The 15,905-nt window shown below is 37.3% G+C and overlaps 2 protein-coding genes across 4 annotated transcripts in view; both read right to left on the minus strand.

Moving 5' to 3' along the window:
• Positions 1 to 380: 380 nt before the first annotated feature.
• Positions 381 to 3,768, minus strand: HCF153 (high chlorophyll fluorescence 153). The gene is made up of 2 exons (XM_077361890.1): positions 3,416 to 3,768; positions 381 to 691 (listed from the first exon to the last, which is right to left on the minus strand). Exons 1-2 carry the CDS (start codon positions 3,728 to 3,730, stop codon positions 575 to 577), a joined length of 432 nt encoding a protein of 143 aa, XP_077218005.1. The 5' UTR covers positions 3,731 to 3,768; the 3' UTR covers positions 381 to 574.
• Positions 381 to 15,905, minus strand: part of ARP (apurinic endonuclease-redox protein) — a 53,399-nt gene continuing 37,874 nt past the window's right edge. For 2 of the 3 annotated variants that reach the window (XM_077361887.1, XM_077361889.1), the window contains exon 12: positions 12,901 to 13,327. In XM_077361887.1, coding sequence (XP_077218002.1) covers positions 13,206 to 13,327 — 122 coding nt within the window. In that variant the 3' untranslated portion in view covers positions 12,901 to 13,205. Of the gene's footprint in view, positions 692 to 12,900; positions 13,328 to 15,905 lie in introns of those variants that run through there. The other variant, XM_077361888.1, reaches the window with a different exon arrangement.

The raw sequence follows: 15,905 nt of genomic DNA on the forward strand, positions 1-15,905 counted from the left end.
AGCAGTAACAGTCTCTAACAGCTAATTAAAATGTTAATATGCATTAGATGATCAACCATACTTGTATTCTAAATTTAATACTAACCTAAGAATTGCTTAGGCTATGTTTTTCCGACGTAGAATGAGTACAAAACAAGAGGAATGATAGATACAAGGGAGCCCTTCCATAAAGAGCCAAAAAAGGGCTATTGATTGGATCCACATCATCAAATGTAACTGATTTTACTTTTTCAATTGATTTTAAAATGTAACTGAAAATGACGTGGATCCAATGAAGAGCCCTTTTGTGGCTCTTTATGCAAGGGCTCCCTTGTGTCTATCATTGCTCACAAAACAAATGTTACATCCATTTTTAAGTGGAAAAATGAATGAGGTAGCTCTTATAACAATTGTTCTAAGCAGCTGCTTTACTGATTAATTGACAGTGTTGTTAATTTACAACAAAAGTTTGCCCTCTGTTTCTTTCACACGCATATTTTTGCCAACAACAGAACGAAAACCACCTACTTGTTGATATTTCACATAATGGGTTTCAAAGGTCGAAATATTGTAAAGCAAAGCAACTCAACCCATTCTAAGTTTCACGCTTGGGACGGTTTCGAGTGCGTGGAGGTGCAGTTTCTTGCTCCAAAGAAATGCTAACATCCAAATCGCTATCTTCCTCTTCCATTATCGCTTCATTTAAAGCGAGCTGATAAAAAATAAAAATAAAACCCTTGATCAGCAACAATTTCAAAAGAATAAGACATGATGTAACCCATATAACTGTTGTTAATGGCCTCTTCAACCTTCAAGGATAAAAAGAAAAAGGTAGCCTAGTGCACGAGGCTCCCGCCACTTCAACCTTCAAGGATGCTGGTGAAAATATACAAAGGACTACTGAACCATAAAGAGAGAGAAATGTTCAATTTTAGGTGGAATTGTTGTATAGAAAATCCAGAAAATCCAACCACCAAGAGGACTCCAAAACAGCAGTTGATGGGAGGTACTACTTGTGAAAGAATTCCTTTCTTGTCATTTAACCTTCTCAGAATCGACTGGAATTTACTAATGTATGGTAAGCAATACTCTCAATTTGGCATTTCAATGGCAGATACGTACTATGTTTCATGGCTATGGGTAGGAGTGTTGGAATCCGACAACACTCCGACACTCTTTTCTCACTAAATCACAACTGACCAAATGACTCTTGATAACTCTAATAATCTAGCCATCAAATTGCACTCATCTACAGAGATCCTTCTCTTTATCCCATTCTAAAATTCTGCAAAATCAAAAGGAGATATGGACCAAATAATAAGCCCCCTTTTCACCTAAATGGTCGTATTTTCAACTCTTTGAACAAATTATGAGAGAGAACAAGGAAATTCAAAGAACCCCTAATCATCTCCGCACTGCCGACAAGATTGATTGCACCACCTTGCAATGGGCAAAGAGAAGGTCTCTAAATTACTCGGTTTTCTTACACATGACGCTTATATTCACCACAAGAAATTTTTTCTTCTCAAAAAAAGAAATTTTTTCTTCTAAACGCCCATGGTATTGTTTTTGCCTATAACTACTGCCCAACAAAAAGATTGTACCTCTGTGCAGAACATGTACCTGCCATGTCACTGCAAAAGAAGAGTGAGAAGCGCATCTGATGGAAAAAACCTAAAAGGATGGCATGACGGCCAAACTGTACCTTTTAAAATTTAAATTAGAAAAAAGAAAAAAAGAAAAGATGAACAATCCCTTCTATCACACTAAGAAGATCAACAAGACATGCTCACTGATCATTTCAAGACTTCTAGCAAAAACTTCCTTTCATGTTTGATTTGCAAAAGTGTATTGTCTAAATTTTCCTCCCTAGACCTTTGAACCAGGTGCGTACTCATGCATAGATCGCCATGATGAGCCTACAATTTGACGGAGTGGAAGACAAAAATCCTAAGCCATTATTCATTAATACCAATGTGTCCTAAATTGTAGCAAGACCAAATCCTAAGCCAAAATAATTCATTCCTAGGTATGAAATGTTGCCAGGCTCTTTAAATCTACCAAATGCAGGACTTCTCCAGCCAAAAGAATTAAACATGATGAGTCTACAAACAGCACAAGTCAATCTATAAACTGAACTATGGAAACAAAATCAAGTCAGCTAACTTAAAGATATCACTGCCATGAACTTGATCGACTGACAACACACCACCCAAAACCCACAAATGGTGAACAGGTGTTTTTTTTTAAATGGTCACTGATATATTAAAAGAAAAGCCCGAGATGGAAATGGTGAACAAGTGTTACATGCCAAATTGGCTGTAACAAAAATAAACAAAATAAAATATAAAAAAAGAGGGGAGAGAGGGGTTGATTTGAGGAACCGGACCACCTAACGGTTCAATTCAAGAGGAAACATGACTTTCACGAAACATAAGTTTCTGGTTTTGTTGCAAATTCTCCTCTTTTTTTCAACAAAATATTACTACTTAAATACAAGCAAAAGGTAGTGCCACATTACAGGCCCATCCACCTACTTACAAGACACATCACTAATAACTAACCGCCACAAGCCTAAACTACATAACAATAATCACACAATATGTTACGTACCTAGGAGGATAAGTAAGCTGCTTGTTATTTGATAGGATCTTAATTTTCAAAAAAAAAAAAAATTTGATAGGAACTTATCACGAAGGTAGGATAAGAGTGGAGCACTGACCCTTCCCTCGATGTGGGTTAAGAGGCCAATCTTCCCTTTAAGAAGATCAATCAAGTTGTGAACCAATTTGGGTTGGTAACATAATAACTACACTCTAACTTCCCCCATATACACCAAAATAACATGCACATATCAGCAAGCAAGCAAGCATGGCCTTTTTGTTACACTTGATGTTGTTCGAGACCAGTGGGGATTAATATCAAACACTTGGCGGGCAGCAATTTTTCCCGAAAAACAGGAGCTATAATAATAATAATCCAATCTATTCGGGTGTTCCCAATACTGTTTTAAGCCCATCCACCTACTTACAAGAAAAATCACCAGTAACTAACCCCCACAAGCCTAAACTACGTAACCATAATCACATAATAACTACACAAGTTTGGTTATTTGCCTAGTTGTTCATGGCATTTTAGTGGCTTTAGTTAAGGGTGATGTAGTCTTTTAGTCATTTTACATCGTAAGGGCTCTATAAGTAGCCCATTTCCCACCATTTTTGTAGACTTTGATTTTGAAGTTGGAATTTACAGCGTTTTTGTTACACTTGATGTGGTCAGAGACCAGTGGGGATTAATATCAAACACTTGAGGGGCATCGATATTTTTACGAAAAAATAGAACCCATCATAGTAATCCAATCTATTTGGATGTTCCAAATACTGTTTCAAGGAATCTCTAACAACACAAAATTGATATGTATATGCATAGTATTTACCTCTTCGATGAAATCCTGGTCGAGCTTGTCAGCTATTCTAATGGAGGTAAAAATGGTGACAGCAAGAAGGGAGAGAGGGAATACGAATGCGAAGATGAGATTTGTAGTGGTCGGAGGACCAGCGCGGGTTACCACCAGACCTCTTTTCCTTCTCTTAATGGTGCTCAAATCATTTATGCGAATTGCTGAGGGGGGCGAAAGGGAAGCTGAGGGGGGTCCGAATAGCAGTAGGGTTTTCCTGGTGGAGAAGATATTTGAAGGAGACGACCTCAATAAGAGTACATGGCTCGGGCAGAAGAGAGTAGTTGAAGCCATTTTCTCTTTCTCTGCTTTGGGAATTTTTACCAAGATTTTAATGAGCAGGTTTTATATAGTGTAAGCTCGTACTACCATTTCAAAAAATAATGTAGGGGCCACACCATAGGATCCAAACCGTCCATTTGATGGGCTACAACATAAGTAGGTTATGCCCAAAGGTTTTAAATTTCGGTTTCGGTACCTATTTCGGACCCACCGAAATCCGAAATTTCGGTCCAAAATTTGGTATTAAGCTTCGAAATTTTGGACTGAAATTTGGTATTTCGCAAAATATCAAATTTTGAGAAATTTCGGTTTCGGTCCCACCAAATCGGTCGAAATTTAAAACCATGGTTGTGCCCAAAAAAATCATTTTCATAGGATGATCCCAACCCTCTAATCTATAGACGTTTTTTATATGGTGTAAGCATGTATGGTACACACCATAGGATGATCCAAACTGTCCATTCGATGGTCCACAACGTAAATAGGTTGTGGCCAAAAGATCATTTCCAAGGATGATTCTAGCCCTCTAATCTATAGAGGAACTGCAGTTGGGATCATACTATGGTGTCGCCCTTAGAGTAATTTTTGAAAATAACTGGGCTTAAGGGCTTACGCCATATAAAAACTCTTTTATGAGATACGCAATAGAGAAGTAGAAAGGAAAGGAACATAGTTCTCATTACTTAACTTTCCTTGTGTTTTTTTATAGGAAAGTAAAAGTGAAATAAAGGCTTGTGTATGAAAAATATACAACTAGTAGAGACTATCCTTTGAATAGTAAATGGCCACTAAATAATGCTAGGAACGGGAAAACATGTACTTTTCCTTTGATCTTCCCAATTTTTGGTGCACCCGGTTGTAACATTGATTGTAACATTGATTGAAAAAGTAAAATCGGTTACACTTAATGACGTGGATCCAATCAAGAGCCCTTTTCTGGCTCTTTATGCAAGGGCGCCCTTGCACAAATCATTCCTCTACATAGTATGATTGCGAAAATATAATGTTGCTAGAAATTAGGTAATTTATTCTGCTTACAAGTTACATCCTTATATCATGTTTTAATAATGGAATCATTGATAGGATGTGTAGAAGCTCTGGAATCAGCCTAATAATATATTAATTGTATTTAATCACTTGAACTTGGAAACTCACAAATTATGTAAAATTTCTCTAATATACATGTGACACCTTAGATTATAAGGACAAACTAATTGGTGAGAGAGTTATCAGAAGTATCACATGGGAAAACTTTAGTTAATGTGAAACCTGCGATAATAGAAAGATATATGTGTACCTCATTGATAGGAAATATAAAGCTTATGATAAGGTTAAAGGAATATAAACTTGAAATTGAAAACTAATCAGCTAAGAAGATTAAGGTTCTTAGAACTGACAGAGGCGTTGAATGAACCTTGGACTTGTTTGATTTGTTTTACAAAGAACATAATATTAGTGATAAATCCCCATGCCTTATATTCGTTAGGAAGACTGTGTTGTTGAGAAGAGGACTGGAACATTGCTAGAAATTATATGATCAATGATGAATTATACTCATTTCCTTGTGAATTTTCGGAGTGAGACTACTTACAACCAAGGTTTTAAATTTCGGTTTCGATACCGATTTCAGACCCCACTAAAATCGAAATTTCGCTCGAAATCGACGACTAATAAAGAAGAACTTTTTAATGGTTATCCCTGAAATTTTGAAATCCCTGAAATTTCGGTAATTTCGGTCGAAATTTCGGGATAATTATAAAATAAATCAAAAATCAAAAAAATTGGTCAAAATCCCTAAAATTTCGCACGAAATTTCGGAAATAACGAAATTTCGACCGAAATAATAACATGTTTCGGGTATGTGGGGTATGTGCCAATTCCGTTTCGGTCTCCACCGGAACCCGAAATTTCGGATTCTGGTCGAAATTTAAAACCATGCTTACAACAACTTAAATTACGAATTGAGTCCTATCATAGACTTCGAATCTAATGCTTTACGAGTTTTTGAATGACAAGGAATCCATATCTGAATGGTGTAGCTTATGAAGATATTTTAATATTGTATGGAAATAAACGTGCAAAGGTTGTTTTTGAGGAGCCTTTTTCGTCACTGAGAAGGAAACAATACCTCTTAGACCAAGTGAAGGATATATTTTCGATAGGATTTTTACGTTTTTAGGTGAGCATTCTAATGAGTAGGGCTGCAACTCGGGTCGGGCGGGTCGGGTTTTGGAGAACCCAACCCTACCCGAGAAATATCTCGGGTCGGGTCGGGTCGGGTTTTTTTTCGGAAAACCCACGATTCCCAAACCCGGCCCTACCCATGATAAATCTCGGGTCGGTTCGGGTTGGGTCGGGTTTTTTCACGTTGACGCAAATTTTTAAGGAAAATTCTTGTTTGGCAAGGCAACTCAACTCATAGAAGCAGAAATTACACTCACATTACACTTGAATCAAACAATGATGTAATTACACTCACATCACACTTGAATCAAACAATGCTGTAATCAAACAATGTTGTAATTACAATCAAACAATGCTGAATCAAACACTTGAATCAACTCAACTCATAGAAGCAGAAATTACACTCACATACAGTAACAGTGGGTGCGTGGGTTTTCACTTTTAACTTTGGGATAATTACATTTACACCCCCTCTAGTTTCTGACACATCCACTTCCACCCCTATAGTTTAAAACGTGACAAATACACCCCTGTAGTTTCAATTTGTTTAAGGTTTGCCCCCTCAGCTGAAGGTTCGTCCATAGATTGAAGGGTTAGGATGATCCAATGGAGCTGATTTTTTGGGCACACCATATCTATGTCAGGACCCATCAAATGAACGCTTTGGATCATCCAAATAATGTGGGTCCCTACGCGAATCCAAACACTACCAAAAAATCATCCAAATAATGTGGGCCCACATTGTTTGGATGATCCAAAGCGTTCATTTGATGGGTCCTGACATAGTTAGAGTGTGCCCAAAAAATCAGCTCCATCAGATCATCCTAACCCTTCAATCTATGGACGAACCTTCAGCTGAGGGGGCCTACCTTAAACAAATTGAAACTACAAGGGTGTATTTGTCACGTTTTAAACTATAGGGGTGGAAGTGGATGTGTCAGAAACTAGAGGGGGTGTAAATGTAATTATCCCTTTAACTTTTAACTAAAATAGAAAAAAATGTACATACTATAACTTATGTAACTCGGGTCGGGTCGGGTCGGGCCCCTTCAAACCCGGCTCGACCCGAGATTCATGCGGGCTTTTGAATGCTGAACCCGGCTCGACCCGAAACCCATGAAACCTGAACCCGACCCAGGCTATTTTCGGGTCGGGTCAATGCGGGTCGGGTTTTACCCGGCTCGAGTTGCAGCCCTACTAATGAGGAACATGTTATTTACTCGGAGGAAATTAATAGTTCAAAATCACATTTATAGATGGAGGCCATGACAAAGGAAGTAAACTCCATTGTGAAAAATGGTTTGGAAATTAATTGAACCACTTCCATATTTATAGAGCCATGGAAGGTTTCGTTTTTGTTATGACCGAAAAGGGATCATTTTAAATTTACAATGGTGAGTGAGAGGAATACTATACTTCTATCACTTTATATGGATTTATTATTAGAAACTAAGATATGAAGACCTCAATGGGATAGTATACGTCACGGGCAATAAAATACATAAAGATAGACTGCACTGATTGCTAGTGCTTTCACAAGAAAAGTATTTCAATACATTACTAAAGTATTTTGGAATGGAAAGGCAAAACCTATGAACACGCCTCTATCAAAGGCAGACAGACTCAGCAACAAGTTTGTGTGCTAAAACTCATGAGGATAAAGCCCAGATGGGAAAGGTTTCGTTTGCCTCAACTCTGGGAAGCTTCATATAACCTATGTTACTCATGCGACTTGACCTATGCTTTTGTAGTGGGAATGCTTGGCAGGTGCCCAAAAATCCCAGGATTGTTACACTGGAAAGCTTTAAAATATGTACTTAGATACCTCAAAGGTATTAAGGAATACACACTAGTTTACAAAATATGTGGAACTAATACGGTGCAAAACGTTGGTGATGAATTTAAAGGTTGCGGACTCAATTACATTGTATTGTAATAATCAAGCAATTAATCATAGAAAGTTTGGTTAATTTTTATTTAATTATTATTAATTTGAGTGTGTTAGAGCTCTCCACAGGCATGATACTTCAATATAATTATCCTTATTATACTCAATGTTCGATTAGGCTAAATCTGAATTTTTATTGGAATATTTTTTGACAACGTTAGCAAAATAATTTTTAAAAAAACTAATCTATTATTAAATAATTATTTTCTCAAATACTTATGTCACAGGAATTTTTAAAAATCATTTCCATAGGTTGATCCTAACCCTCCGATCTATAGGAGAGACTGAATCTTAGAGGGTTGATCCTAACCCTCTATAGAGATCAGAGGGTTAGGATCAACCTACGGAAATGATTTTGGGGCACAACCTATTTAGGTTGTGGCCTATCTAATGGACGGTTTGGATCATCCTATGGTGGGGGCCACACTGTACATTTTAATAAAGTGAGGAGTGCGGTCATCAAAAAAATATGGTAGTGCTGATAACATTTCCCTTTATATATCTTGCAGTTATCCTTAATTGAAAAGACACCCACCCCTTCTACTAGCTAGCTTCACCCCAGTCAATAAGCACATCTCTCTCTCTCTCATCAAAAAAACTATTTCTTAAAGCGTCCACTTAATACTATAACACTTGAGTTCACACCTTCTAGATTTCCTACTATTCTACTCAGAAAATTGATATATTTTAATTACTGTTACTTTGAGTACAATTTTAATAAGGAGAACACTTCCAGAACAGGATTTTGTTTGGAAAATAAATTCGAAAGTAGGGATACGTGCTCACTCCCTTGTCACTTGGGTATGGGTCACGGATTTCGTCTTTATCTGAAATCCCGTTTTGCTAGCAACCCTCTTTTAATAATTAGCAAAAGGACCTCGTCAACTAGTTTATTCATTCATTTTTTTAATATTTTTAACTACGAATCGATGCGACGTAGAGCTTAATCTCAGTGGATCGTGGCAGCAAGGCCAAGTTTATTCATTCATTTTAATAATTGATAGCTTGCCCTAATATATAATGTGCGAAAATTCTCCACATATGACCGTTTTTATTCATTTTTGTAGCTATTAGAAAAAGCATTGCAATAGAGCTTCTATAAGATCCAACCAAGGCAGGGTCAATATGATCGTTTTGGATTTTGAGAATTGATTTTTGAGCCCAAAACTCATTAAATCCTCTCTCAATTCGAGTCATCCATACATAGCAAAGTACAATTAATAGTACCAAAGGCAAACATGCCTTCGCCAAAAGCCTTTGGTCTCCTATCACTTACCAATGGCACACATTCCTTCACCGAAAGCCTTTGGTATCCCTATCAGTCTTTTATTCACCGTCCTTCCTCTCTGTCTTCCAATAGCTCAAGTAGCCCTTGCAAGCACGAAGAGCCATAATAAAAATTTATTGCTCAGCTCCTGCACCATCCTGGTGCCAACATCACATGTTCTCCAGGTTTGAAGGGATCCAATGCCCTCATACTGTTATCCTCTCGGAATTGCATTTTCAGAGCCGAGTTAGGAATGGCTGCATTGTGATCCAATTCTCATCCGCGAGATGCCCTGTATTGGCCAACTAGAAAACTCTTTCATTCATTCTTTTTCCCTTCAATCAAAAATGAACAATTCTAATTAGAATTATTAATTATTTCTAATTATTAATTATAATTATATAGGGTGAGCCGAATAAAGAATGAGGATCCTATGTATTTGCATATATATTGCATATAATCAATATGCCTTGGATTTATCAGTCTAAGCAGGAGGCAATATACCGAAGGTGTATTTAGAGTATACCGAATCAGTATAGCTATCCTTCCTCTGACACAGCAACGCAGTTTCAATCAGTATCGAAAAGAAATGGTGATCTAATTGATAGAGGAAGCACCGTAAAGATCAATTAGCGAGGTTTTGGGGCCGATACAATAAGAACTGCTTACTTATGTCATGATATGAGATAAAAGTTAGGAATCAACTTATGTAATAGAGTCGATCTACTAAGGTATTGAGCAGCGGTGTCATTATGAATATACAAGCCAAAACTGTGAAAGCCTAGAAATATACATGCCCAGTTGAGATGGGTCGCTTGATTAGGTCAAAGGTACAACTTTCTTTTTTTTTTCGAAAAATGACAAGTTTATTTCTTTCAAACATCTTTACAAGGGTTGGGACCAGGAGTCCTAGGAGAACAAAAGATACCCTATGCTATGATCTTGAACACCTAAAAAAACTTCCTCTAAGCCTTCGCATTTGCACTTGTGTCCCCAAAAAGACCTAAACTTTTAAAAATGTCCCGAAAGCTATGGGAACCACCCTCCTTTCAGAAAACTCCAGCAGCAACTGACCTTTAAACGGCTCATCTATGCCGAACACTTCTCCAACTCCTCCATAATGTGCTGGATTTGGAAATCCAGCATATCAATGAGAAGTTCCTCCGAAACCCGATCCAAGAATCCAGGGTCTTTTCTGCTAGCGATCCTTTCTTCCACCAGCCGAATGCCTACGACCTTATTAGCTTCCCAGTTCTTCTTCCTTGCGGCCCTTTCTTGGTTCAAAATCAATTTGAAGAAAGGATATTTATACAACGGTGAGTGGATATCTTTGACCGTGCCTATCCCACAGAGGTTGTATAAAGTGAAGGGACAATCTTGAGTCTCTAACTTAAATAATTTAAACTGCTTCCGGAGAAGATCTCTCAACATCTCTTTGTGGGTTGGGTCATTGATGGAAGCCCTCTCTTCATCGTAGGTCATCGCCCTCATCCTCTTGAGAATATTTTCTAAGACCAGAATCTCCATAAATAACCGTCTACTCCAACCACCAGAGCAAGAAGACGACTCGGTGCGTATTACCTTGATTATTCATTCCTATTTGATTGAGGATGAAAATAGATCGTCCAGTATATCAAACAAATCCAAAGAGCTCTCCTTTGTGCTTCTGACTTCTCTTCAGAAAACTGTACTGGTGATGCCCTAAAATTCCAATCCCAAGACCTTACAACTTCCCCCTCCTAGATAAAAGAGATAAGTAAAGAGAGATGTGCTCTAAATGCATAGGCGTGGCGAAAAGGGTAGCGTAATCCTAACAGAACACTCATTCCCAAAGAACCAATATCTTCTAGTGACTGGGGAAAGCTACTAGTGACTTATCCATAAACAAGACCTGCACTGGGCGAATGGGAGATTAGTTTGAGAGGTTTTCGAAACCCTACTGCTCTTCTCCCTTTTCCCTACTAAAGTAGCTCCCGAAAATTTCTCCAAAGTGCTTGTAAGAACCTTTGCTATTGATCTTGCCACCCTGGCCTTGAGTTTTAAACCAAGATGGCTCTCGCCAAAATAAGTGTTCCTTACTCTTGAATCATAGCCAGCTTTTTACTCATCTTGTTGGACAGATCCAGCCACGCAACTTTCCGCCTAGGGGCAGGAGAGTCATTTGACTTAGGCCCCACCAGGGACAGGCGAGTTTGACCAAAGCTCTTGTTTCCAGGTCCCATCACACCTTTCCCTAGACTTTTCTCAAGTCCATCCTTGGGCAACGCGCCAATGAGATTTGATTGGTTAGGTTTGAAATTTGAATTCAGCAAGGTTCATCGGAAAGCCAGCCCTGAGTCTTTGGAGGGTCTTCAACCAGTGGCGTTGTCGAATTGCCCAAGCCAGCAGGACCCGAAGAGGTTTCAATCAAAGAAGGCGGCCGCCTACCCGAGGAGCTAGATAGCTCAAAAATGGTTGAACATGCACTTATTTTTTATGGAATTTCAATCCCAATGGTATAGACCTGATCTAGGATCCTAATTTTAACAAAGGAGCCTGAAGAATTCTATCGTGGAGCTAGGATTTTGGCCGAGACAAAGCTCACACAATGCTGGTGACTGCCTTCCATCTTTGTTTCTAGGACCTTACCAAAAAGACTCCCTATAGCTTCCACCGTTGATATGGCCCAAGCATGTAATGGGATACCGTAGAAATTGACCCATAGAGCTTCCTCACCTTGAAGAAACTCCCTATTCCACGGTGAGAGAGAGAGAGAGTAATTGATTCCCTAGTGTCTCATGTCCCTTAGTGAGGATCTGTGAGGCCTGCAGTTTTGATTCAAACATAAAAAGGAGCTCATCCTCCTCCAAGATACAGGGACATTGTAAAGATGGAATATCCCAAGACTTTTGTGCCCAAAGCCAAAGGTCCTCTAAAGATCCATTATGGTTTTTCTTCTTCCCTATGAGATAGGCTTCTTCCCTATGAGACATTCGAACTTCCACTTCCCTACCCGAGATGGACAAGATCGAGTTCCCTCCAACCTTATGTGAGAAAATTTTACCAGTATCAGGCCACCATTCACCCTCACCACAATCAACTTCTAGAAGAGGTATTGGGCTAGTACGGGCTACCCATTTTGAAGGGTTTCTAATCCGTCGACACCAACGGCATTTGTCCCGCCACTTGAAGTTAAGGTACTTACTGGGAGGGCAAAACCAGTTCCCAAAGCTATTACCTCCCCCTATCTTAGCTCTCCCTTTGAGATCACCACCACCCCCCACAAATAGCGAACCCGAAGAAGAGATCAATTTCACTTTAGCTTGCTTGCAGGTTCTGCATCTTTTCCTCCAACTGAAATTATGGTAATGGCAATCGAGACACTGCCAATCCTCCGGCCATCTGCTCACCTTATTCTGCATCCCGCATGATTTTGGATGAAATTTCAAATGTCATATCTAATTTGAAATGACTTTTACTGATTTTAAGATTGATTTTCACTTTAAATCTTTACCCGTTATAGGTCAAAGGTACAATTGAAATTCATCATTTTAAATCTACTGGTTTAAGACTAGGAACATTTGATTGGTTTAGCGACTTTGAAAAAAAAAAATACATTTGATTGGTTTAGTTTATAGAGGATCACATAGTGTATACAGAGGACCATTACTCAAATTTTAGAAATGAATGCAGATAATGTCTGGAGAAGAAGGTGATGAGTTTTTTGTACTAAATCTATATGGTACAGCCTCAACCTTAATAAAACCTAAACAAGCCCATTTTAAAGCATGTAACTTTCCATCATTAAAACAAAAACCATGTAACTTTCCAACTATTGCAGCAAGTCAATCCAAACAAATTGTGTACTTTGTCTTTCCTAATATCTCCAAAATTAGGTCTGTTGTGGCATACTGAGAATCATAGGAAGAGTTTAAACAATCAATTCTACACCCAGATTGGATCAAATTGCAAATCATCCCAACCATTCAGTCCCTCAGTTTTGGCTGACAAAATTAAACATCTTTTCACTCAACAAAAATTTAAAAACAAAATAATCTACTCAATATATACATACCTAGCAACCAGTGCAGCTTTTCTATGGCATGAATCTAGAGCTTCAGAATAAGGCCAATAGGGCAATGATCACTACCAGTGACATCTGGGAGAATGTAGGAATCATGAACTTTATTGGCTATTATTTCTGAGACAAGGAAGTAATCAAGCCGCCAGCCTATCACCAATAAGACAGAAGATTGAAGTCAAAAGGGATAGAATCATCACCTTATGGACCATAAGAGACCATTAAGTTACATATATATTTAATCACTGCTGTGTATAAGAGCACACGATTAACAGAGAGATGATGTTCATTGATGGAAAAACTCTATATTAAATAAATCATTTCTACGAAATTTAAGTATGTGACGCAGACCAAGTTCATATCAACGAAAATTGCAGCAAAATATGGGGAAAAAAATAAAGAACAAACTGCAATTCTATACACTGAAGGAGTTTTGTCTAGAGAGGGCAAGTATCCATGATGCATAATCCAATAATGTGAAAAAATGAAAACCCGATAGCATATGTTTCATTCATATAACTAGAACTTTGGCCTGGCCCACAATTTGCATACTCCTAGGATAAATGCTTTAGGTCATTTTAGAGAAAAGATATCCATTGGTGGAAAAACAATCTCTATAAATTAAATAAATCATTTCAAACCCTGAGGTGGTTGAGTAATCCGCCAGTGTTGGAACTTTTTCGGAGAGAAGTGGGGGAATGTCCAGTTTATCATCGATGAAGATCTCATGTTTTTGGACGAGGGATAGGAAAATGCCCAGCTTGGATGTCTAAGTTGAGCAGATAAAGATATATGAGAAGTCAATGACTGCCTACGAGGGAAATACTGAGAAAAGCCCATCAAAGGGGGTGCGAGAGAAGAAAATAGGGGACTGATTTATCATCTCCCAATTAATGCTATATTTCCTCAATATATGCCATTTATGTTTAATTTTTCATAAAATAATAAAAAGGTGGGAGGGAAGAAAATAGAGGGCTTATTTATTATCTCCCAAGTAATAATAGATTTCCTAACTATTTTTCATTTTTGTTTTAATTTTTAACAAAATAATAAAAATTTAAAAGGAGAAAATTATATTTTTTCTATTTAGAGTACTCTGTGATATACTATATCATGTCTTAGATACAAGATTTAAATGTCAATTTCAGTATGCATGTCTTTAGCCATGGAAATGAAAACATGTCAGTTTAAGTTACAGATTTTGTCATTCAAAAAACAGTTATAGATTTCAGTGGAAATTTTGTAAAATCAAAAAATTTATGGAAATTTAAGATAGGACTTCAAGAAATGCTAGAATAAGAACAAATAAACACATAAAAGCTATTAAATAAGCAAGAAAACCCATCCATATGGTTTAACAAGATCAAACACCTAATGCCATTCATTGTCGTGCATGTCTGGACTGTAAGATCCATCCTGAACTGAAAACGCATACGAGTAGAAACGCATATGCTTCAAATAAACAAAAAAAATGTAGGAAAAAAGCTACTCTATTCATTAATTTAATAAAGAAAGCACAATATAATGAGGTGAAATACAATGATAGACAATTCAAGAATTTTCTAATAAATATAAATAAAATAATTATTTTTTAGAATATTCTGACTCCTTTAATTGGTATTAAAAGTACAATATAATGAGGTAAGATATAATGATACAAATTTATAGAATTTTCTAATAAAAATAAATAAAATAATTAATTTTTGAAATAAAAAATTCTAATTCCTTAATTGGTAGTTCGAGCAAGAGTAACCCACATATGAAAAAGGAAGAAGCTAACATGCATATATGATTAGTTTGGCCTTCAAAAAAAAAAAGATTTCCATAATTTTAAAGGATTTTCTAACAAAAATACACACAATAATTATTTTTGAAACCAAAAAAATTGACTCCCTCAATGGGTAAATCAGGAAAAAAGAATTCAAGTATAATAAAATTAGAACCCAACATGCAAAAATGGTTACTTTTTATTCAATTTTTAAATTCTTAAAGCCACGAAAAGTAACAATTCATGCACTAATCCGTATGCAAATACATCAAATTAACACTTAGTTGATGCATTTGCACCATAACGCAAGAATCAAGCAAAAATATAAATTAAGCACTTATCAAGTAAAAATGTGAAAACCCAGCCTTCTCTATGCACTTTGGTCAAAATCTATACACGTCGATCGAAGGATTTCATTTCGGTGGGATAAAAATGAAAACAAGTTGGCTGTTTCGTGTTGGTTTCGACCGACATTTAAAACCACGATTACATAATTAGAATGATATGAATTACATGTGAAATGTGATGCACTGGTGTGTTTGTATTATGTATAAGTCATGGGTTAGTGTTATTTATGTAGTGTTTGTTTTTATTATTTTATTAAAACTACCACTATCACCATGCAAATATGGCGTTAGGATAGGGAAATGAATGAAAATATTGAATGGCAACATGGGAAGCCTATTGATGGCAATAAGCAAAGAACAATGTGTAGCTATTTTTGGAAAAGGATGTGCTATGGCGGTGCTACTAGATTGAAACAACACATTGTAGGAGGTTATAGAAACGTGACACAATGCCAAAGTTGCCCTAAGGAGATTAGGGAAGCCATCTTGAAGGCGTTGATGGGGTACAAACAAGGTAAGCATAGGAGAGTGAGGAGGGGAGAGTTATTGGATCTTGTGCTAGAAAGAAATTATGGAGCAGAATGCATGGGCGACGACAACAATGATGATATTG

Source organism: Tasmannia lanceolata, unplaced genomic scaffold (genome assembly GCF_043159265.1).
Source record: "Tasmannia lanceolata isolate RefF3 unplaced genomic scaffold, GAP_Taslan_0.1 ptg000019l, whole genome shotgun sequence".
Lineage (NCBI taxonomy): Eukaryota > Viridiplantae > Streptophyta > Magnoliopsida > Canellales > Winteraceae > Tasmannia > Tasmannia lanceolata.